The 23,472-nt window shown below is 39.8% G+C and overlaps 1 protein-coding gene across 9 annotated transcripts in view; it reads left to right on the top strand.

The window, feature by feature from the left end:
* celf4 (CUGBP, Elav-like family member 4) overlaps nucleotides 1-23,186 on the top strand; it is a 93,781-nt gene extending 70,595 nt beyond the window's left edge. Inside the window, exons 4-14 of one of the 9 annotated variants that reach the window (XM_039612837.1) lie at nucleotides 4,818-4,943; nucleotides 5,910-5,989; nucleotides 8,117-8,257; nucleotides 8,626-8,764; nucleotides 10,072-10,224; nucleotides 10,560-10,670; nucleotides 12,016-12,078; nucleotides 12,419-12,499; nucleotides 13,899-14,042; nucleotides 15,130-15,323; nucleotides 18,357-23,186. In XM_039612837.1, coding sequence (XP_039468771.1) covers nucleotides 4,818-4,943; nucleotides 5,910-5,989; nucleotides 8,117-8,257; nucleotides 8,626-8,764; nucleotides 10,072-10,224; nucleotides 10,560-10,670; nucleotides 12,016-12,078; nucleotides 12,419-12,499; nucleotides 13,899-14,042; nucleotides 15,130-15,257 — 1,166 coding nt within the window. In that variant the 3' untranslated portion in view covers nucleotides 15,258-15,323; nucleotides 18,357-23,186. Of the gene's footprint in view, nucleotides 1-4,814; nucleotides 4,944-5,909; nucleotides 5,990-8,116; nucleotides 8,258-8,625; nucleotides 8,765-10,071; nucleotides 10,225-10,559; nucleotides 10,671-12,015; nucleotides 12,079-12,418; nucleotides 12,500-13,898; nucleotides 14,043-15,129; nucleotides 15,324-18,356 lie in introns of all 9 variants that reach the window. The other 8 variants (XM_031747681.2, XM_039612838.1, XM_039612836.1 and 5 more) reach the window with 8 other exon arrangements.
* The last annotated feature ends 286 nt before the right edge of the window (nucleotides 23,187-23,472 follow it).

The raw sequence follows: 23,472 nt of genomic DNA, 5'->3' as shown, positions 1-23,472 counted from the left end.
CTTGAAATAAAGCAGCTATTTGTCCAACAAATTCACAGCTAGCAAGTGAGTGTCCTATATCCTGCTCTGTGCTTGCTCTAGTCAGACATCTCCCTCACCAAACCAAACAGTATTTCCAGGACTGAGTCTGCAGATAACGCAAGCCATCTGCTACAGCGCTCTACGTGTGTGAGAAAGGATAACTGGGGACAGTGTCCCGACCTGATTACCCTGACATTTTCCAGAGTTCATGTGTGAAAACTGATTTAGTGAAGATGGGTCTGCGCAAGTGATAAAAAAAAAGGAATACCGTTAAGTGTGGCAAAAATCAATAATGAAATTGGAAACTAATACTTTTTATGTATCCTGGTACAACTCGAGCCAACTAAATATTACTGTAGTGGGAGATCGGGGAGAGCCACTGTCATGCACTGTCTGTGTGCGTGAGAGAGAGAGAGGGCTTTACATCGTTATTGAGACTCTGGTGTATATTGATTTGCTCTCTTGCTGAATATGAGTGTGTGTGCATGTGTGTGTAAGTCCTTTCACAAAGAAAGATGTAATGTTTATTGGTGGCTTCCCTGGAGAATTGTTGGCCACCATTGAGGTGTGTACTATGAATGTGTATGTGTCTGAGAAGATGTGAGGAGGAGGAGGGTGTGGGGGTGCAAACATTTCAAGATTTGCGAGTGCGTGCCTGTGCATATGTGTGTCCACCTCTGATATGCGCTACACTCTTGTAAACACTCACCATCCCACCCTGCCCCCTCCCCCGGTGCAAGGCCAGAGCGCAGATTAGTCTTGTTGACTTGGCAAGGACACCCTGTCAGGCACAAGCAGCGGGGAACGGACCCTCAACACGCATGCACGCACACACGAGCGCTCGCGGATACCCACACCTAGACACACATTAATTTGCAGAGCACATTCAGAGCCTCAATTGCACTGAGGCTCATTAGTTTCCGAACGTATACATCCCTTTTTTCCACAATGCGATGCGGGAACAGATGACAGCCGTGCACATCGACACATCTGCTGCTTTCGCTCCCAGCACACTTTCGCTGTCAGCTTCAAAATTCTCCTCGACCACTCATTGAGTGACTCGACTAACGCAGTCATGTGCTGACACTAATGAACTGATGCCGGACCTTGGTCTGTCCATATTTTATTAGAGACCCTGAATGACCGATTTGTATCCAATTATAACGTTCTACAATGTATTTGACAGCCTGTAAGTTTATATCTGAAAAAATTTGCTGTGAAAAAGAAAGAAATTAGGTTTTAATTATGAGTTACTTCACTAAAAAAAAAAAGAGTGCTGGCCCTCATTAACATGACACAATAATTTTGAGTAAAATGCAACTGAAATATATAAAATCAAATGTTTTTTAACTCAAATAACTAATCATTAAAAAACATAGTTTAGTATAAACTCAATGTATACCAATCAAGTAAATTTAATTTGACCAGTTGCATTAAATTTAATGTTTTGTACCAAAATTACGTGGAAGATTTACATGTAATCAAGTTACTTCACATCAGCATTTTGGGCATAAATATGGTGGAGGCTTTTTGCCAAAGAAGAGGCCAGCAGTTAATATATGCAAATGGGTTATTGCTACGTGCTCATAAATGAGAATTAGACCCATAAATGCATTAGGTGTTGGCCGTGAGAAATGATAAAGTATTTTTCCTGATGCTTTACCTGCTGTAACCTTATACAGAAAGTAGGTATGCTGTTTCGAAGGTCTTAGCAAAGCTTTTCTTTAGCCATGGGAAAAAATATGCGCATAGCCTCCCACATTCATATAGCTGTCTCCTGGATTCAGCATAATCTTTGACTTATGCATATTACTTCCTACTTCTGTATAATAATAATGGCAATACATATGTTGTTCTTTGGGGGGGAGGGGAGGAAGAAAAAGTTCACTGGCAAGACTAGGGAACTGACCTTAGTTAAATTTTAATCATGTTCTGACCTGAGGAAAGGCACACCCACACAGCTGCCTTCTCTCATATCTGACACCTGTGACAGGCGCAGTTCCTTGCCTATAGGTTGTAATTTTAAATGACTGATTCAATGGGAAAAAAAATGTCAGACTGATGTGACAAGCAAGACCCATGCATTGTCACACTGTCATTGTGAGTTTCTATCTTGTCGTGCTATTTCATATCTGACAAAAACATCTGATGAAACAGCTACTAGGATGCTGCGTACAGGATGTTGTCTCACTACACATTACGCATTCACATTTATTTACACAAAACATTTAGTACAAGATGATTATCACTTGGTGGCTTATTTTCTGTAGTATCTACACAACTAACATTCAACATGGATAACATTAGATTTTTCAGATAATTCATATTCTGGTTTTAAAACTACGACATGTTGTGGAATCCTCGGGAGGACCGAGGGACTTGGTGAAATTTCCTTCCACAATGGAACTGAAGAGTATGACTCCTGGTGGATGGGGTGCAGGAGGCTTTCACAAATAAATGAACAAAAAATGAAAACCATTTAATTTGCCACAAATACCTCGCTCTAGAAGAGGCCACTGTTGCTTCACAGTAGAAAGCAGTGACTGCTCAGAATCCTGAGTGGTGCTTCGTATTGCTTTCTTTTATCTCCATGTCATATGGATGTCTCAGCAGCACTGGTTTGCCTTTGTGAGACATTGCTACAGCATAGAAATCATTCAAAAACCAACCAAGGTTTTTATGAATTTAGTTTTATTTAGCGTTTAACTAAAACTGAACTAAAACGAGACTAGTTGAAATTATTTTCTGAGCTTGCGTCGGACCATCTTTACTACCGAAACTAAGCATTTATGCATGAAAACATCTATGCTTTTATTTTCCAATTCTTGCCTCTGACAAATACCGTCCGTATGAAAATAATTAACAAAGACTGCAACTAATGAACACTAAACTAAAGCAAAGCCACTCTGGAAACCAAGTGAAACTAAACCGAATTGAAAACAAAAACAAGTAATGAGAAAACACAAAACCATAAAAGCTCTGCAACCAGCATCCGTGATGATCTGCTGTACGCCCGTTGCTCGTTACAAGTCCCCATCATCTCTTAATACCGGTGGCCTGGGCAGTGTGAGAGGAAGCATAAGCTGGACTAGCTGGCCAGCTCGCTTGGTAACTCCTGTTAATCTTCTCTCAACAGTCACTCTGCCAGAGTTATGTTTACAGTTTCATTCCCTGACTGTTTTTCCTGCTGAATGAAATAAAAAAAAAAACACCAAATCTCTGGGCAGCTCTACTTCTTCTCATGCTTGAGTGAGGGAATTGCTGCTACACTGACTCACTATCCCTTCTTGAGGTACAAAGTGGTATTATATGAAGGTAACTTTTGTCAAATAGCTCATCATTGCACCATAAGGGATGTTGAAGATGAAGCTGCCAGGCAGGAGGTAAAGAGGAAGACCTCAGATCACGTTCATAGATATGGTGAAGGAGGACATGAAGAGGGTTGGTGTGGCACAGGAGGATGCTAGGGATAGGGTGAGATGGAGGCAGAGGAACTGCTGTGGTGGCCCCTAAAGGGAACAGCCAAAAGAAGAAGAAGAAGATCTCTCTACAAAGACCTTTTACATAATATCATAGCTATTAATATAATACTTATATTTGCACTACCTGTTTTTGTCAAGGTAGTACAAAGTACAAAGCAAGACGAAACAGATGAAGTCCAGAAATTTAAAAAATGATACCAAGCAGAAAATAGCTTAGTTTCTCAGTATAAATGTAGGGAAAATATTACCTAGCAACAGCATTCATAAAACTTGGAGAACATCTTTCCTTGGCATCTTTTATGATCTGGCTCATAAGCTACAACATAAAACGGAGATTGACTCCACACTGCTTTTTTTTTTTTTTTTTTCGAAACATGGGCTTTATTTTAATATACTAAATATTTTCACCTAAAAACGACACCAACACCCAGGAGAGAGCATGACAACATCTGGTGTCCCAGCTACACCGTGTCAGGTACAGACAATTAGCAATTAAACCCAGGGCAACAGCCACAAACTCTCGCACTACCGCTGCAAAAGGAGTTGAGGTTGCAGAGGGGCGTGACACGTGAAACCAGCAGCATAGCCATTTTATACAGTGGCAAACATTTACCACAGACACAGCATGTGTCAAGCAACCTGCACTGAATGCGATGAGAGAGAGCACTGTTGTTAGCATCAGACATACTGTGCCATGGGTGATGGTAGTCATATTCCCAAAGGACAGAGACTCAACAGAAAAGGGCTTCCTTGCCTTGATTATGGTGCCCTGCAAATATGCAATGGGCAGCTGGTTAAACAGTGTTAATACATTTTAAAGTGAATATGCAGAAACAGCTGTGCACCTCAAATAGATTGCATACTAAATAATAACATAATACACCAACCAGCTAGTCCATTTAAAATGCACATTACAGACTTTCAGCTCAGGAACAGCATTGAATTAGAAATACACTAGGACTGCAGTATTAGATTACATTATATAATTATTTTTTCTAGCATTATGAACTTTTTGTGAACTGTTATTCTACTATAACTTTCTCTTTTTGGCATATAGCTTCAACTCAGTTGTTTTTAACCCAAATAAAGGTGTATTTCTAATGAAAATTAATCAAACAGATTTTCAAGTTTGAAAATTGTTGCAATCGACTGTATCACAAAACTTCTGATATTTGACATGGTGCTTGTGTATCTAAGGCTGAGCAAAAATGCCTCTGTCTAAGGGACACAGCATGTCTCCTTGTAGAATACCAAAAAGCATCTCCTGATCTCCTGATCTCCTGATTGTGACCTATTCCTTTTTCCTTTTAGAAGACAGAAAGCTTTTTGTGGGCATGCTCAACAAGCAACAGTCAGAAGATGATGTGCGGCGCCTTTTCGAGTCCTTCGGCAGCATCGAGGAATGCACCATCCTCAGAGGTCCCGACGGAAACAGCAAAGGTGAGTTTATAGCTGTTTATGACTTTGAGCCGGCAGACTTTTTTCACAGGCTACTGCACAGAAATGATTTGGCCTTTCAAAGTTGGTGACTTTGCAAAGTTCTTCTTAAAACACTCCGCGCTGAGTGATGTCAAAGCGGGCTATTTCACAATCATCAGAGGAGTCGTTACATAAGAATACCGGAGATTCAGTAAATTTCAACAGTAAATGCCATTTGAAAGCTTTCGCCCAGAGGGACGAGAGATACAAACCACCAGCTCTTTACAGATGAACCCCATTAACCTCATGAGTCAACCTACAAGGCTCTGATAAAGAAAAAAAAATAAGTCACCCTCCTTATTAAACATCGGGCTTCATGTCATGCCAGAAAAATGCCCTTTTTAAATGTTGTCAGAGTGCTACACAAGTTCACCGCATGAAGTTCATCAGTGGGCTTAGCAGCTAATCAATGAGACTCGATGATAACTAAGCCTGATGATTACAGTGGGCTTGATCATTCTGATTCCTCCGTGAAGCTCCATTAACAAGGCTTCATCAGCCAGCTTACTCAGCTAAGTGGGCTTTAGCTCAATAATTACTGAGAACTTGATCACTCAAATTTATCAACGGCGCTTGTCAATAGTAAGCGACACCAAAACGCTGTAGCATTTTGAGCGCTATCTGAGGATCCTCGAAGTCGTTAATGACGCCAGATTGGCACATTTAGTCTGCTGAGCTTCGATCAACATTGATGTAGCAATCCGCAGCAAAGGAGGCTTTCTTCACTAAATATTTGTTACTGTAGAAAATTTATCCCAGGTGGAAAAAAATGGAGGGGGGGACTGTCTGCTTGTTGTATTGTTACTATAAATGCTTTGTTGTGATACTGTATGATATACTTCTCAGGAAACTTTTTTTTTTTCCTTTGTTCTCACGATCTCATTATCCCCTTACTCAGGTTCTCCTCTCTCTCTCATTCTCTTTAAGGCTGTGCGTTTGTAAAATACTCCTCTCATGCTGAAGCTCAGGCAGCCATCAGTGCACTACACGGGAGCCAGACAATGCCTGTGAGTAACTGCGTGCGTGCATGTAGGTGTGTGAGAGAGGTGAGTCACACAGAGGGATGACTCAAATAGTGCTTATATTCCTTATAAATTTAACTCAGGCTGGAGTTTATCAGTCCCAGTGAGGAAATTTGTCCTTAGGGCTATTCCATCTTTCCATCTCAGTTGAGCCATTTTTTACACTTTTTTTTCCAGGTGAAAGATGAATCTATGAATCTATGTCATGAGATTTCTCAAATATTAGACTTATGGAGGAAATATTTTTCAAGTTACAGCCTCCTCTAAAGAAGAGGTGATCATATGCACAATATTTGCTTAAATTATAGTCAATGGATTAGGACTACTGGGTAATGTTGTATACCTATTATTTTGGTAGGCACAGTTGTTATTTTTGTTTTTTGCAGCAGTTTTTATCTGTCATCCTGCACTGCTGTTTAAAAAGAAATAGGTGGTAAAAACTGCTCCAACATTCACATATTTTAAAAAAAAGTCCAGCCTGGGACAGATGTAGCTAAATTTTTCACTAAATCAGCAAAGGCAGCACGTTTAAATAATTCTCAATTACTTTGAACTTTGAAGAAACTGCTGATCTGCTGGGATTTTCCAGCACAATCATCTCTAGAGTTTAAAGAGAATGGTCTGGAAAAAAGGGAAAATATCCAGTACTGATGTCAGAGGTCAGGGGAAAATGGCCAGAGTGCTACGAGCTGAAAAGGCAACAGTAACTCAAATAAGAGAGCATCTCTGAATGCAGAACATGTTGAACTGCAAAGCAGATGGATCTACAGCAGCAGCAGAAGACCACACCAGGTGCCACTCCTGTCAGCTAGGAATAGAAAACTGAGGCTATAAATCACACAGGCTCAATTTCTCGGCACGCTTTGGGTCCCTTAGTACAAACTGAGCATTGTTTAAATGCCAGAGCCCTCTTGAGTGTTACTGACCGTATCCATCCCCTGATGTCGACAGTGTACACATCCTCTGGTCAGTACGCTACCTAGAACCTCCAGTGCAAGCAAAATAAACAAACTAAGGCATGTAGCCCTCAAATAAACCATTTGGATCTTATTAGCATCTGAAATCTTAAACATTCTTCATGGATACGGTGTATTTATATGGGTAATTTGCATATGTGGTGTTTCGTACACTAGGAAGATATTTTACATTGCAGCTTACTGTGCATTACATCAGCTACAATAGTACCTACAACCTGCAATGGGCTGGCAGTAAAAGTTTGAAGAGTGGCTCATTAAAGGAGTCCAACAGGCATTTCTGAATTTATCTGAAGCACCAATTACATTTTCACATTGTTCATATTTTATTCATTGTACCTGTTATATCTCTATAGCTTACAGTGCAATGAGAGTGAGCTCACATTGCCTACCACTGATGAAAATGTTTGTTGGATAGGACAGTCAAAACTAAGAGCTATGAAAAAGAATTTGTTTACATGAGCCAAATTCAAAGTGCATAGCAATGTGTTCACTAGTACATGTAGATGTATGTATTCAGTACTGGTAATATTTCTTTACAGGTTTCAGGGGAAAATAGTCAAGATCTGTGTTGATGTTTTGCTTTTTTGTTGTTTTGTGTTTGTTGCTGTATCTGACAAAAATCCCATAGAATACTCCCAAATCTGGCAGATTCCACACAAAGTATCCAGCTGTTCCCACAAGCACAATGGTGGAGATAGAGTATTACTAAGCAGCTTTGTGAAACCACTCAACTTGTGATTTATGATTTAGGCAAAAAAGTAAAATTTTGCCTTTCCTTAAAAGTGGCACTTTTTTCATAAATATTTAAATTGCTCTAATAATTGAAATATATTCATAATGGAAGCCTCGCAACAGGAAATTATGAAAATTTTAAAAAAAAATTACATGAGAATGTAAGGTTGACTTAACATGGAATGTCCCTTTTAGATATAACCCATCAGGACTTTTTGGGGAAAATGGGCACCAGTTAAAGCTCTGGGGGCCATTGCCTTGGCCGGAGATTTAAAACAGTATGTGTGTATGTGTGTATGTGTGCTTATGCAAGCTTATGTCAGACGTCTATCGAACCACATTAACATGTACTTCCTGGTGTGTGTGTGTGTGTGTGTGTGTGGGTGGATGGGTGGGTGCGCAGGGTGCCTCATCCAGTCTGGTGGTAAAGTTCGCCGACACGGATAAGGAGCGCACCATACGCCGCATGCAGCAGATGGCTGGTCAGATGGGCATCTTCAACCCTATGGCCCTGCAGTTTGGAGCCTATGGAGCCTACGCTCAGGCAAGACGCCCCACAGAACTCCTTTTTTTATCCACAGTTATTTATTCAGTGAGCCGCAGCGATTAAACAGAGCGCTCAAGCTTAGCTCAAATTTAAATTTGAAAAGGCAAAAGAAGAAGCAGTAGTCATCAAGTCAAATGTTAATTTTTTTAAAAAAACATAATTAAAGGATAGACGTTCTATAAAGTTTAATACATGGTTTTCACCTCTTAATATGCTGTTTCCCATCTCTATAGCAGCATTTCTGCTATAGCTCTACTTCGTATGCTTTTTTCTGTCTTGTTTGCTTTGCTTAACTCAGACTCACAGGTCTTTACTTTTATTACTTTCTGCTCTGCTTATAATCCCTTCTTCTTCACCACCTGAAGGTGCAGCAGCAAGCAGCACTGATGGCATCTGTAGGCCAAGGAGGCTACCTCAGTCCAATGGCAGCCTTTGCTGCTGCCCAGATGCAGCACATGGCCACCATCAATGGCCTCCCCGGAGCACCGCTGACTCCCACGTCAGGTAACTGGTTTAAGGTCAATTGTTAAAGTACCTATCAGAGTTTTTTCAGAAAGTGCATCTACCACAGTGCATGCATTGTGGATTATATCTCTATACATAACTATACATGAGCACAAGGTAGCATTAATGTTCCCGAGGGGAGCTGACAGCAGACAATCTGGTGTCACTGGAAGCCAAGAACCTGAATCTGAAATCCTAAACCTTCCATCTGTGCACATGAGACTTTGACTTTACAGGTCATAAAGGTCATCTTAAGGTTAAGTATGTACAGCATAAAATAAATCAATAAAATTGAATAACCATATCCATCAAAGAAATACATCAGGTTGATTCTTTAGTTTAAACATCTGCTTTGATGTTTGTAAGACAAAAAACATTCTTCTCAAATGTTGGTTGGAAATAAAAGACCTGAAAAAAAAAGAGTGTATTTAGAATATATTACAGTGTATTACTAAACAAATATTTGGAAATTATTATCAATGTATATAGGAGAAATGAAAAAGGGTGAGGAAAAAATGTATAGTTGTCAGTTTAGTGTTTGGCTGTTTACAAAAAATACAAAACCCTCTCTGGGGAAAGAAGAAAAAACAGAGGTTGCACTTTTGCCATCCTCTAGTTAGGACGGTGACCACTGAGGACTGCTTCCTCGTGTTACTTCATAAATTGGCACTGAGGTTTTTCAGTTTGTAAAGATTTCCTGACTGAAGTGTTACAAGTGTTAACATGGCCCTACAACATAATATATATGCACTGCATGAGACAACAGTCTGGAGAAAAGGATTTTTTTTTGTTTATTCGCTTCCATCATGCCGTCTAAATCGAAGGCTCGAAATCGAATATAAGTATGAGATCCTTTTGAAAACAGCAGCAGCAGCTGTTTAATAAAGTGTAATATTAATGACTAAAAATAGTTTATTCTTTTAAGACCCGACTCTAAGACTGCAGTGGAAATAAGATACAGCAGAAAGGAAGAAAATGCATGTTTCTGGATACACCCAAGGAATGTAAAAGAAGATCATTCTGGGAACACATAATTAGCAATCATTTGATATCAACACAGTATTCACTAGTCTCAAAAAACACATCTGAGAGTCACATCTAATGGCTGTTGTGTCACTGTAAGGGCCATACTTGGACAAGAAATCAGCCCTGACATTTAGTGTCTTCACCGGCTCACTGGACCGGCCCTCCTGACATTTGCAAGAGTTACTAGGTGGCCAGTCAAAGTAAAACTTCTCCATAATGTCCTCGGGGGGAAAAAATGCATTGTTTCTCTCTGTCTCTGTCTGTCTGCCCCATGGCTGCAGGTGGCAGTACTCCACCAGGCATCAGCGCCCCCACAGTGACCAGCATCCCATCTCCAATTAGTGTAAATGGTTTTACTGGCATGCCGCCCCCGCAGGCAAATGGACAGCCCCCCGCAGAAGCAGTTTTTACCAACGGGATACACCATTATCCTGGTAAATATGATCATCTCAGAGGCAAACGCACACACACACACACACACACACAAATTCAAATGTTAAAGTATGATTTTTTTCAATCTAGACACACGTCCACTATAAAGCAACCATCAACAGGAAAAGCGTGCATGATGTTGGCTTACACACTAGAATAGCCTTTAAGCATGTTCATGGGGGGTGAGGCCAGACGAATGCAGTCCACAGAAAGCGAGCAAGTCGAGGCGATTATCGTTTGGCAAAGGCGTTCGGGCTGCCGGAGTCTAACTATGCGCTTGTGTCATGAGCTGTGGTTAGTACCTTATTGGATGTGTTTGGTTGTCTTGTCTCCCCAGTGTTGCAGGAGGTGGTTTTTAGAGAGGACTCAGAGAAAAACGGCTTGGGCGTGGCTCCGCGGAGTTGTTTTGGGGTTCAGGGTGGCTGCTTCCTCTCATCTCTCTCCGAAGGTAGCGCTCTTTCCCTCCCACCCTCATCCCTCATCCCTTTTCTTTCTGAGCTCAGGGTCAGGATGATATTATTTCAAAGCCATTTGGGACCAAACTTCTTTTCTTTTTTAATTTAAAACATTTTAAAAAGAAGGAAAGAAAGAAAGAAAGAAAGAAGGAAAGAAAGAGGGACAATTCAAGTTTCTGAGTGAACAGTAAAGCTTTATATTGCTTCAAATATCTGAAATATTTTCTGCTCTGAAAAAGACTCTGACTTCTTAGGTTTCCAGACACTGTCATAAAGAAAAGTTCTTTGCAGTGTATACAAATACAAATCACCTTGTTAGAATAAACCTATCCCTGTGGCTGCTTCATTCACAAACTTGCAATTCCCCTGGCAAAATGTATCACAGCGTTACAAAGGATGATAATACCACAGACAGCTGAATTATTTTTGAACAGGATTTCACCTGTTTTATGTTTTTTTAAGGTTCTTTGAGCCCATAACTCTTCTTCTTTTCTTCTGGCTATCTGTGGCTGTTTTTCCAGTGTTACTGTTAGTCCACAGCGTGCTCGGTGTTACTTTGGTTTTAAAGGATACTGGAGTTATCAGTGTGTATATGTTTATCAGTGTGTGTGTATATGTGTGTGTGTGTGTTTTCTCAGTGGTGTGTTTATTGTGCATGCGTTGTACGCACGGGTGTGTAGCATTAAGGTGCGGCACAGTGCCGGCGGTAGTTCAGATGTAGGGAGAGCTTGCTGTAGATCTGTGAACATGTGAAGTGAAAGCAGCAGGCGTATCCACTGTTACGTGCGTTGTGCTCGTCCTGTTGTTGTACATGTGAAAAATAAATGTGTTTCTTGTTTTTTTTAGGTTTTCTGTGATAGGCACAAGTTTAGGTACATGTTTTTTTCTTTTGTTGTGGTGACAGTGGAGCCATGTGTTGTTGGTTGTTTTCTTTTTTTGTTTTGTGTGTGTGTGTGTGTGTGTTTTGGTCTTAACTGTGGTTTGTCAAAGTTTTGCTTTTCTGCTTTTCTTAAAAAAAGAAGAAGAAGGAAACTTTTGAAATGCTTTGGGGGAAACTTTTAAGTATAAGGGTCTGGAAAAAGAGAAGGGAGAGGTTCAGAATTCAGTTCCTCACACACCGGAGCGAAGTGAGTTGACTCCACGCTGTTCGGCTCTCTAACCTTTCTGCTTTTTCTTCTCTCCATCGCCCTCCTCCCTCTCATCCCTGCTATATATTACTCTCTCCTTCCTCCGTGCCCTCTCCTCCATCTACATTCTCCCTCTGTCTCGCTCCCCCACCACCACCTCCTCCTTCTCCTCCTCTTTTTTCTTCTCTTCTCTGTGTCTCTGTTGAAGCAGCTCAAAGTCCCACTGCAGCTGATCCTCTCCAGCAGGCTTACACAGGAGTCCAGCAGTATGCAGGTCTGTCTGTCACTCTCACTGCACCGATGATATGTGTGTCTGCATATGTATGTGTGTGTGTGTGTGTGCAGTAGGAAGGAGGGCGAGATTACGGAAAACAGGATAAGCATACCTTTGTTCAAAATTTGAATTTTGATATTGTAACATTAAGTGTTTCAGTCTCACTCCATCAGTTTGTTCTCTGCACCGCGTCGGCTGTGCAACACGTTAGACTCTATTGTGTGTTATCTGATCGACTGTCCGCTGTGCCCCTGCATATATCACATTGTTTGTATGTATCCGAGTGTGCGCTCTCGTCATGACTGTTATCTGATCCGCGGTGTGTGTTTGTGTGTGTCAGCAGCCTACCCCGCTGCATACGGCCAGATCAGCCAAGCCTTCCCCCACCCTCCACCTATCATTCCACAGCAGCAGCGAGAAGGTAACGCTCACGCACGGCACGTTCCTGAAATACTCATACACGCTGGCGAACAATAACTCACGCTTACTTTTGTTCTTCATCTAATTTTACATACACACATTCGAAAAATGTACAGGCGTTTGAAATGTGTACCGTGTTTTGGGGTGATTTGAAATGTTGCCAGTCAGTTTTTATGTAAAGTAAAAATATTCTGCAGTGTTTCAGGGGTTTTTTACATGATACAAAACAGCTTTTTTATTATTGGTGCTTTTTGGTTCAGTAATATAAAAAAAACAGAGGGCAGAGTGGAGAATGAGTCAAAGAAAAAGAAAAAGAAGAATATTACTGAGCATCTCAAACTCAGCTATAAGCCTTCTCATGAACCGAATGACCGCCAAGCTCAACACCCATGCCTGGGACCTTACTGCCCTCTTGTGGAAGTTAAGATAAAAATTGCAGATGATTTCACAGCTGTGGCAACCCAGAGGCTATATTTTAAGCATTTGGGAGTCATATAGTAAGGGGTACCATAAAATTATCAGTATGAAGGTTGTTAGTTTTCATTATACTTAACATTCAGCAATCTCCTGACAACTTAAGGTTACCATTCAACTGTGACTGAAGCCTTGGAGAAAACTGCTCTACACTTTTTATGGGTTTTATTCGTGTTTCATTTTTGCAACTCTGGAACCTTAAACTTAATAGGCAAATATTAAGAAACACATTTAAGGAATTTAAAAAATATTTTAGTGTTTATAAGCCTTGTACTCAGATGACGATCCCTCACTGTTAGTCTGGGTGTTCTTGCAGGGTCTACCTTGCAGTTAGACTCGCAAGGACATATCGGACAAATATCAGTATGAGACTGGTGTCGTACTTGTGTGAAACTGGACATAAAGATGGTCTGATGCAGAAAACTGGAACATTTATTTTGTGTTTTTCACTCTGACGCATTTTAAATTATAGTTTAGTCAAAACAACCACATCGGACCGACACAGCTAGAAAACAAAGAAAACTGATTAAATTACGCAATCAAATGTTGAAATGTTCATCCTGATTGGTTTCTGTGAGAGCTTATGTTAGAAAAAATTTAGGTCTTTTCTAAAATAACCAACATTATTCTATTTTTGGAAGAAAATTGAACTTATACATCATTTATAAGAAGCTGTCAGAGGCAACTGACTTTCACTGCCTTTTAGCCAACTTTGACTAACAATGTGCTCTTCTACCCTCTTTATCTTTTACTTTACACTTTAAATAATTTCTTACTGTCATCACAGAGTTTTCTCCTCTCGTGGTCTGCCTTTCCCATTCTTACTCCCCGTCTCTTTCCTTGACCCTTTTCTCTGACCTTTGCCTTTTTATCTCTCTCTCCCTCCCCCTCTCTTTTCTCGCCTTTCTCTGTTTCTTTCCACTCAGGACCGGAAGGCTGCAACCTGTTCATCTACCACCTCCCTCAGGAGTTTGGAGATGGAGAGCTGATGCAGATGTTCCTGCCATTCGGTAATGTCATCTCCTCCAAAGTGTTTGTGGATCGGGCGACAAACCAAAGTAAATGCTTTGGTGGGTAAAAATGAACAAAACCAAACGATTATTGGTTATTTATTCCTGATTATTCTTCTTTTTTTTTTCCTAATCACCCTTTTTTTGCACTGCAGTCAATACTCCCTTCCCACCCCCACGACTTCCCCACCCCCAAACCTCTCGACACCTCTCCCTTTAAAAAGATGAACAAAAGAGCAGATCGTTTCTCTGCAGGTGTGCTGTTACTAATAAGAAAGAGTGGAATTTTTTTTCCCTTTTCCAAGCATTACAGACAGCTGAGATCTGAGAACTCAGTGGCCCGTTTTATCTTTCGATTACGACTGTGCTCTTCGTGACATTTCGTATAATACAAATGCAGGTTTTTCAGTTGCATGCCCCTGACTATAGCTTGCTTTCAGCTAAAAACAAAAAAAGCAATGCATGCCAAGAATATAACTTCAGAATCCCACATTTAGTCCGCCGTGCAAAGACAGAGAACTGCCATCTCACGTCATGCTGCTGACAGCGCAGCGTAGTCGAACGCATAATTATGTGGCAAATTATAAATGGATTGTGGAGAATGTTTTATGGAGAGTCCATCAGGTGCAACCCATTTGCAAATTAGCTTTTGCTCACTAATACGCTGCATTAATGTATTTCCTCAATTCATGTTGGCGTTTTTGTGATGCGGGTTTTAATTTGTTATTTGACGCTCCCCCCCATCACAGTGGAAGTTAAAAAGCAAAACTGAAATGTTGCACAACCATATTGATGTTTTAGTTATAAAACCCCATTATCCTGTAATCCTGTTGTTGTCATACTATTACACATCTGTGTGATGTTAGTTTAATGTGCTTTTTTTTTTATAATCACGCTACGTTAGATTTACGCTTACAACTAGTTGTTTCGTGAATGGTAACTGTTTTTTAGTTTTATGTGCAGATTAAAGGATTTCATTATCGTTCCAGTTTTCATATCATACACACCTGTAAATGACTATTGGATCTTAATGAACTCATCTTCACTTTCCATGTTTTTAGTGCCCCAAACTGCCCTTGCTTCTTCATCTAACAATATCTCCTCCTTTCTCTCTTTGCCTCTCCCTCTCTTTTGGCCTTTCCCCCAGGGTTTGTAAGTTTCGACAACCCAGGTAGTGCCCAAGCTGCCATCCAGTCAATGAATGGCTTCCAGATCGGCATGAAAAGACTCAAGGTGCAACTGAAGAGGCCAAAGGATGCCAACCGTCCCTACTAGCCCGCGCCCCAGCCAGCCACCGCCACCCTGGCGGCCGGGGCAGCTGTCGAACACAGGGAAAGACAGGTTAGGCATCAGTGTTGACTCCTTGATGAACACCTGTTGTCAGTTTAGTTTCACAGGTGGTTTCTTGAGCGCATTCACAGCTATTGCATTTTATACTGGCAAACACTCACCAAACCAAACCAGGTGTCGTCATTGCCTGATGTTTTTTTGTTTCCCACAATCTTCGCAGGATCATGAATACAAACCTTTTTCCAAAAATAAATAAATAAATAAAAATAATGTAACCAATACATTTAATTAAAAATTGTATAAAGAGAGCCTATGAGATATTAAAGTTGAAACATTTTGTTTAAAAAAAAAAATGAGCTCGTGTTGAATTTGATGCCAGCAACACACAAAAAAACAGTTAGAAGCAGGGTATGTTTACCACTGCATTGCATCACCTCTTCTTTTAACAGCACTCTGTAAGTGTTTGGGAACCAATGAGACCAAATGTTCTCCTATAGAGAGCAAAATCTTCCCCAGTCTTCCTTGTTAAAGGATTTTCTGCTCAACAATTCGCTGTCTTTTGTTTCATAAATTTTTGAAAAAAAAATATTCCAAGAACTGACAGGTCTAGACTGTATACAGGTAGTTATAGCTGCTCTTAATATGAAGCAACGCTGTTGTAATACCCGCAGAATGGGGTTTAGTGAGGATGTAAACAAGGCCTTATCTCAAAAAGACAATTGAATGGCAGCATATGTTGCGTCAAAACCTGTTTGTAACGTTCACTATCACCGAGTCTCAGATGTTCAAGTTATCCATGTCATGTACAACAGCGTTTACAAACCTATACCATCTGAGATGCTTTTACACTTCTACTATTTACCTCAGAGAATGCAGCATCCATGCAGGGAGATTAGAGAGTTTGATTCAGAGCTATTCCTCTTCATGTTAAAAATGGTTGGTTTGTTTTTATCTTTACATGATACTCAAAACATTTTTGGGGATGATGCACTGGTATGCATTGACACTAGTAATGATTTCCACTACACAAAATGCTTTTAATGCAGTGACATCAACTGGTTTTCAGCTTTTTTCAGTGTCTTGTGATTCTCTGATTCAGCCTTGTTGAGAAACTCTTTTTTAAAATCCCCAATAGTGTTCACTGTTGTGCATGAAAGCCCTTTAAAAAATGGTACTCACTGAGCATGCTCATGTTTTCATTGAACAGTGAAATGAGTAAATCGTTTTTCCTGCTAAAGAACAAGAGGAAATTTTGCAGCTGTTGTCTTACCCTTTATTGAAGATGACAATAATGATTTTTTTTTTGTTGTTGTTATCATTAGTCACATGCAGATATTTCCCAAGACAAGCTGAGAGTGAAACGTGACATTGCAGCGACTGCATTGTCTAAAACTCCTGCAGGTTTAACCTGCTGACAGCGGTGTTACAGTGCCTCACGTGCAGCACACACACTTCACAACACCTGTTCGCTCTCGCCAGAGCGCCGTGTGTTCTCGGGCAAACAAGTGTCGCTCACATCGCCTTCTTCGGCGGAAAACACTGTTCTCTCCGTGCATCGTTCGCTGAAAACAAGATCGCTGTGATGCACAGCACTAATGGAAATATCCCACACACACAGGGGACAAAGCAGACTAGTTAAAACATATTGAGAATATAAGATGTTAAATGTAATTATGCACCATAACACGCGTCTATCTATACTTAAAGTAAAACCTTGTTTTGATGTCAGTTTCCAGACTGGCCAAAAACAGAAAAAATAGCAGAAGCACTTACTTGAGTAGCCTCCTCTATTTGCAGAACGACTTTACAGTAAGTGACCCTGTATGTTACCCCGTAGGTAAAAGATAATTGGTAAATGGTTCAGCATGTTGCACAGGGAAGAAAGTGCTTCCAAGGGAGAGGCATTTATTACCCCTCAGGCAGGTAATTGTGCTGTTCCTCTTTGTCTCCTCCCTTCATCTGTGTGATGGAGAGTTTAGGCTGTGTCGTTCATTCACTACTGATGACTTCATTCAAGGGCAACTTATCACCCACTCACAAACTAACTGAACCATACCAGACAGTGTCCTGAGGCAAATCACTGCAGGTGGAAGAGCAATCTCATATGAATTTGTCATCAAATGTGTGCCGCCACTCCTTTTGATATGTAAAAGGATTTTTTTTTTTTACTGAATGTTGGAGAAAACATCTTCTGATTTCGGTTTCTTTTTTCCCAGAGCGTCATTACGATCTCAACTGATTAGCGAGCTGCTTTTGGACTTGCATCACCAGCTTTACTATTGTTATTATCATATAAAAAATAAAAATAGAAGAAAATAGAATAACAACACACTGTTGGCACAACAGCAAGCCAGAGTACTCTTACTTAACATCTAATGACACGGTAAGGTGTGTCTCGATTAGAATCCCTTCACCATTTCAAAAACAGAATTGAACAGTTTGTTTTTTAATAGAAACGAAAAATTTGTTTCATCGCTGCTGCCAGGAAGCCAGATTAATTCACTGCAGGATGAGCACTGATTTGTTTTCAAAATGATCTTTGTTTATCCACACCAGGACTTAGAGTCTTAGTGCTGGCTAAGACGCTTTAGAGAGGCAGGTGTCCTGTTAAGTATTCTGCACCGCTCCATCTGCATGTAAATACAGCAAGAATCAACAGTGAAGGAACACACAAAACTGGTGACGTCACTGCTTCCAAAGAAAAATAAATAAAAAAATCAAAGCAAATATCTCCCCGTCATTTTTCTTGTGTTTTCCAGTGTAATGTAGAAATGTTTAACGCAATGAAAGTTCAGCCGCAAGCAACCTAGCTGTCTCGTTCAATTATCTAAATCAGATTCAAGCAAGTGCACAAATGAACCGCAAAGCTACCACACATTCAAACCACACAGCTGCCAGTATCAAAGTGCAGTTTTCGTGGGATACTTCTAGGAACCTAAGCGATCTGCAGAAAAGCTCGAGCCAGTGGCTTTCCTGTGGAAAAGTGCAAGCATCAATGCATGGAGGTGCAAAACGTGAAACCTTGTGTTGTTTCTCCACACGTTCCTATACTCAAACGGTCCCTTTTTCTTCTGTGCTTTTCAGGTTTTGTTGAGCTGTTGATTATTTGCTACCCGCCACTGAGTGCAAACTCAACATCTGGACCACTGAGGCTGCTTCAGAAAACAGAGGAGAGAGAGAGAGAGTGATGACCGAGTCAAGGACACCTCCTTTTTGGATGTACTAAAACTTTGGAACTCAGAGTGAATTTGTACCAGCCTGGTTAGCCCCAGGACTTTTTTTCCCCTCTTCTGCACACATATACACACTTCTTTCCCCACAAAACCCTGCTTGAATGACAGCTACCTTTTCTGGACCACAAAAACTTTTACTTGAACAAAGAAAGGAGAAGAAAAAAGTAAAAGAAACTACATCAAACCTCCTTACAATGACCAACCCCGCTGAACTCTTGAAAGGAATATGGATGTCAAAAGTCCAACAAGAACAAAACTTTGAAAAAAAATATAAAAATAACAAAAAAAAAAACCAACCACAAAAAAAACACACAAAAAACATAATAGCGGATTGCCGTAGGAGATCTTTCATTAAGATGGTGTGGAGCAATTGATTTTTGAAGACCAATTTTTAAGATTTGAAACAAGAAGGGACAAATTCTCTGAGAGAGAACTTAAGTAGGAATGTGATATTTTCAGGACACAGATTGGCTTCGATTTGGGATGGCCATCTTTAGCTCGGAGTGCCTGTCCGTTTCCAGGGGATACCGTTGCCGAGGAGCGCCATAGCAACAGTCTCCAGGGAGTCTTATCCATCATTCCTTAGTTGTTTTAGGGACCAAAAGACCAAACATTTTTATTGCTGAGGACTTGTAGCTCTAATATACTCGGACCACTGCATCTCTGTCAGCCAGCGTTAACTGGCTGGGGAGTTGCACTTAAAAGAAGTGTACATTACGAATATATACAACACATGTATATATACATATATATTGCTGATATGCTTTTTGAATACAGGCAAAACTATTTCAGATGACCAAATGGGGTCTCTCACTTCGCTAGTTTACAATTACTCAAAATGTTTATTTTTTTCTCTTCTCATTTTGTCTCGGGAGGGATGGCGAGTGCATGGGAGGGGCTGCTCCGTATCACAGCCTTATCTTTTTTAACTTGACATCCTAACCTCATAGATAGAATAACATCAGAAATGTTTGAAATATATGAACTTGTTTATATTTGCAGTACATATATATGTATAACAGGCATTCAAGCAAATGTATTCATATATACAGTATATATGGATAAATAGATATTAATCACAAATATATGTATTTATATGCACATATTTTATATATGTGTGTCTGTATATAGAACGGCTACTGACTATGTTGAGCTGTAATTTTTTTGTAGATTTTAGCTGGAGTTTGAAGCATTGCTCTGCTTGGGAAGAATCGCAAATCTGGCAGCTCCCAAAACTGCAGGCATTCCTTTCTCTGATTACCTATATGCTGACACACAATATATTGCTAAAAAGATTCATGTGTGATGAAACACATATGGTGTACATATTATCTGAAAATGCAAAAAGCCAATCTCAGTAGCAGGCTTTAAGAGAATCAGGCTAGATGATTTTAGAGGAAAAGGACAATTATCTTCGACTCTATTCCAAACATATCTTTTGAGCTTACACACACATACACACACACATGCGTGCACACATGCATACACACACAAACTTCTCTTTGAAACTTGAACCAAAATGAAAATGTCTCACAACCCTTGCTCTCTTTTGCATTCAGTAAAGTGCATGTAGCGTATGGGCTGTCACCATGTCAAGGTGTGCCTTGTCACCTGCAGAATCTGCCATCAAGCACTGTGCTCTCAGAAAACAAAGAAAAAAAACACTGAACACACACACACTACTGCAAGTAGCCAGCGCGCTATTATGATGTCAAAACTACAGCCTGATCCATATCATTTTTTCAGCTGCGTAGAGAGCTTCAGTGCATGTCAAATATAACAAAAATTGTCCAAGCACTGTTGGTCCATCATTGTCTTTGGGGGGGGGAAGAAAGCATTTAGGTCTAATGTAGATTCATGCGATACCACTTCAAACTTCAAACAAAAGCGGGCATTAGGTAACCTGTTAGCACAGGCACTAACTTTCCAAGTTGTGTGCAAGGCACCTGAGACTAAGTTCCACTAGTTGGAAGGTAATAAAGGGTAAAAATCAGGGCTGGAATTGGCACGATGTGGCTTGATAAGGGATGCGACTGAGCTTACTGGACCGAGCAGGAGGATTTTAATGGCTGTGAAGGAGATGTAATATTGATGAATATGTTATAGAGCTGGCTTCCCCTTGAACAGAAAAAAAAAAAAGGATTTATACTTGACATGAAGCATATCCTTTGGAAAACTGTTATATTGCCTTACGTTAAGTCCTCATGCAATTATATATATATAAAGATAAAAACTCTAATGAAACTGTAAAATGAAGCAATAAGTGTGAAAAGCCATTTAGCCATTACACCTGCTGTATCACCGAGGCTGGTTTCATATTGCTTTAGCGTACAGTTTCTCATAATAGTCTACAAAAATGGTATAAACACCTACTATAAACCTGAAAAAGGTCAACAGACTTGGATTTATTAGACCCTGCATTCAACACATATTGAGCTGGTGGAGATTACTCAATGAATATTTATATATATGAATATTTATAAGGCTATATGACACTTTGGAAGACAATGCTTCCTGTTGGGTGCTGTTACTAGTTTTCCTATAAACTGCTCATTATGCCATTTCCCCAGTGTCTCAGTTTAACCTTTTTAGCAGTTTGAATAATTTAACATTTACCTTCCAAATCCAGTGAGTCTAAAAGACACCAGTGCACATCCCAGAATGCCTCTGTTTGTGCGTGTGCCACTTAACAATCTCCTGAGCGTGGCATACAGTTAAACCAGATGACCATCGAGATCTTTTTTTTTTCTTCCACTAACTTTGGTGGATTAGTACGAAACTTCTAGCTCGTCAACCGGACCTGTCTCTGTCTAACAATAACATCCGAGGCTAAATATCATATGTCTGGTGTCCCTGATCGCTGCACTGTGTGCCCTTTTTTGACTGCCCCGCTGCTCTGAGAAAATTAGAAAGAAAAAAAAACCTGCCATCACAGTCTGTGCTTCTCGTATGATTTGTTTGAGCAATCAGTCATTTTTTCCATGGCGAACGAAGTAAGCAGACGCAGAAAGATGTGCGAGAACTCAAATGCCAAGCGCCTCATCTTCATTTGCTCCAACTTTAAGCTGCAAGTTTACATGAGAAAAGTGAAAAACAAAGTTTAGTGGTTCAAAAACAAGAAACAGAGCAGAAGTTTGAATATAAATATATATATATAAATATATACATAAACTGATGAATATACTGTAAATTGTTTCTTTTTTTGCTCTGTTTTCCTCTGTACATAGGTTTGCATATTTTATAGGACTTTTACTTCTATCTACAAGGACTGGATAAAGTAATTTAAATACTTAAAAAAAATATATGAATGAAAACATGATAATGCTCATTAAAACCAGGTACAAAAAAAAAATAGTCGCTAGGATACGGTACAAACTGTAGGACCTGACCAAGGCATTTATCCAGAATACAGTCAGGGAGAGCATTGACCTCAGTTAGAGCTTAGACACACATTGACCTATTTTATAAAAAAAAAACAAAAAAGAAATACTTTAATGGGTTCTATTCATTTATCTGTTTGTTTAGATATTTATTTATAAGTCATGTCTGAGATGATAAGCATGCTTTCATGGCATTATTTTTTTATGAGTTGGTACGTGACCAAATAGTTTTTATATGACATGCATGGGCCACTGTTGTGGTCCACAGATGATCATTGTTCCTGTCTGCAGGACCATGCCTTCAGCACTTCTTTGATGACGGAGAAAAACGCTCCTTTTGACCAAGTGATGTCAAAGACAGATTTGAATTATTTATTTCGTTGTTTGTTTATTTATTTGTTTATTTATTTGTGCTGTTTGAGCCAAGATCTGAGCTCTCATTACTGACACTGATCTGTTTGCTTGAAAGCGTTACCTTGAATCGCGACACATCTTCCCACTCAAGTATTGGAAGTTTAACCACTACTAAGACTGCTTCTACATTTTTCCTGTGGCTTGCAAACTACTCACAACAATGCAGTACAACACTAAAGCCTTATGTATATTTGTAATTATAAATGCATACTGTTCTGTTCATTTAAAAAAAAAGAAAGGAAAAAGCTTTGCTAGAAGATCGTTTCAAAATAAGATGCCACCGTTAAGCAAAGTGGGGGAAATAGTAATCCCTAGTTAAACACATCTTAAATCAACTGTTCAATCAGAAGAGACGCCATGAGGTCAGTATAAGTTGCTGCTACGATTTAATGAACTAATGTCTGGTTTATTGTAAACAACTTTTGAAAACTGTATTCCCTTCCTCCTATTCTCCTCATTGTGCTTCATTTTGTTCAACAGAGCTCTGATCTTGTTCAACTCACGTGTTCTACCGAGAACAAAATTCAATGAAAACTGCACTATTTTATCCAAAAGAAATTTGAGTTCCTATCATGTTTTTTTTTTTTCGGTGCTGTTATCAGTGATTTTTATTTCTAAAGCTCAGTAGTGTTGCTAGAATCACATTTTACTTCATGTGGTTTTCAAAGTGTTCTGGAAATCTATTTCCCAATTTCAGCACATATGGAGGGGGGTGATGAATGTTGCATATTAAGCTTTGCCAGGTTCCTGATGAGCCAAGCTTCTGATGGGCAGCGCGCTTTAGGCTCCCGCCCCCGTCTCTCCAGACTGCACCATTCTCTGGTCCCCTGGACTCTTCTTTTGTAATTCTAAATGAATGATGCGTCTCAGCTTAGCCCAATAATAAAGCACAGTCTAGAATAAAATACTCTGTGTTGTGTCATAATTACTGCTGATTGGTAACTTCTTAATATAAGATTACCCCGGTTACTTTGGGGTTTACACAATGGCACCAGTTGTCTGCTACAGGATAGTTGCCACATGTGTATGGAACCGACTATGTATAATATTTCCAGTAAATCAGAGAGGTTTATAAAATTTGCGTCCTTTAGCCAGATGCACAGTGGAAAATTATATGTCATATTGGCAATTTTTTACAAACTAATACAAACGAGGCTTGAAAAATAAACATTT

This window comes from Oreochromis aureus, linkage group 5 (assembly GCF_013358895.1).
Source record: "Oreochromis aureus strain Israel breed Guangdong linkage group 5, ZZ_aureus, whole genome shotgun sequence".
Classification (NCBI taxonomy): domain Eukaryota; kingdom Metazoa; phylum Chordata; class Actinopteri; order Cichliformes; family Cichlidae; genus Oreochromis; species Oreochromis aureus.
This window is presented reverse-complemented; position numbering and strand designations above follow the sequence as displayed.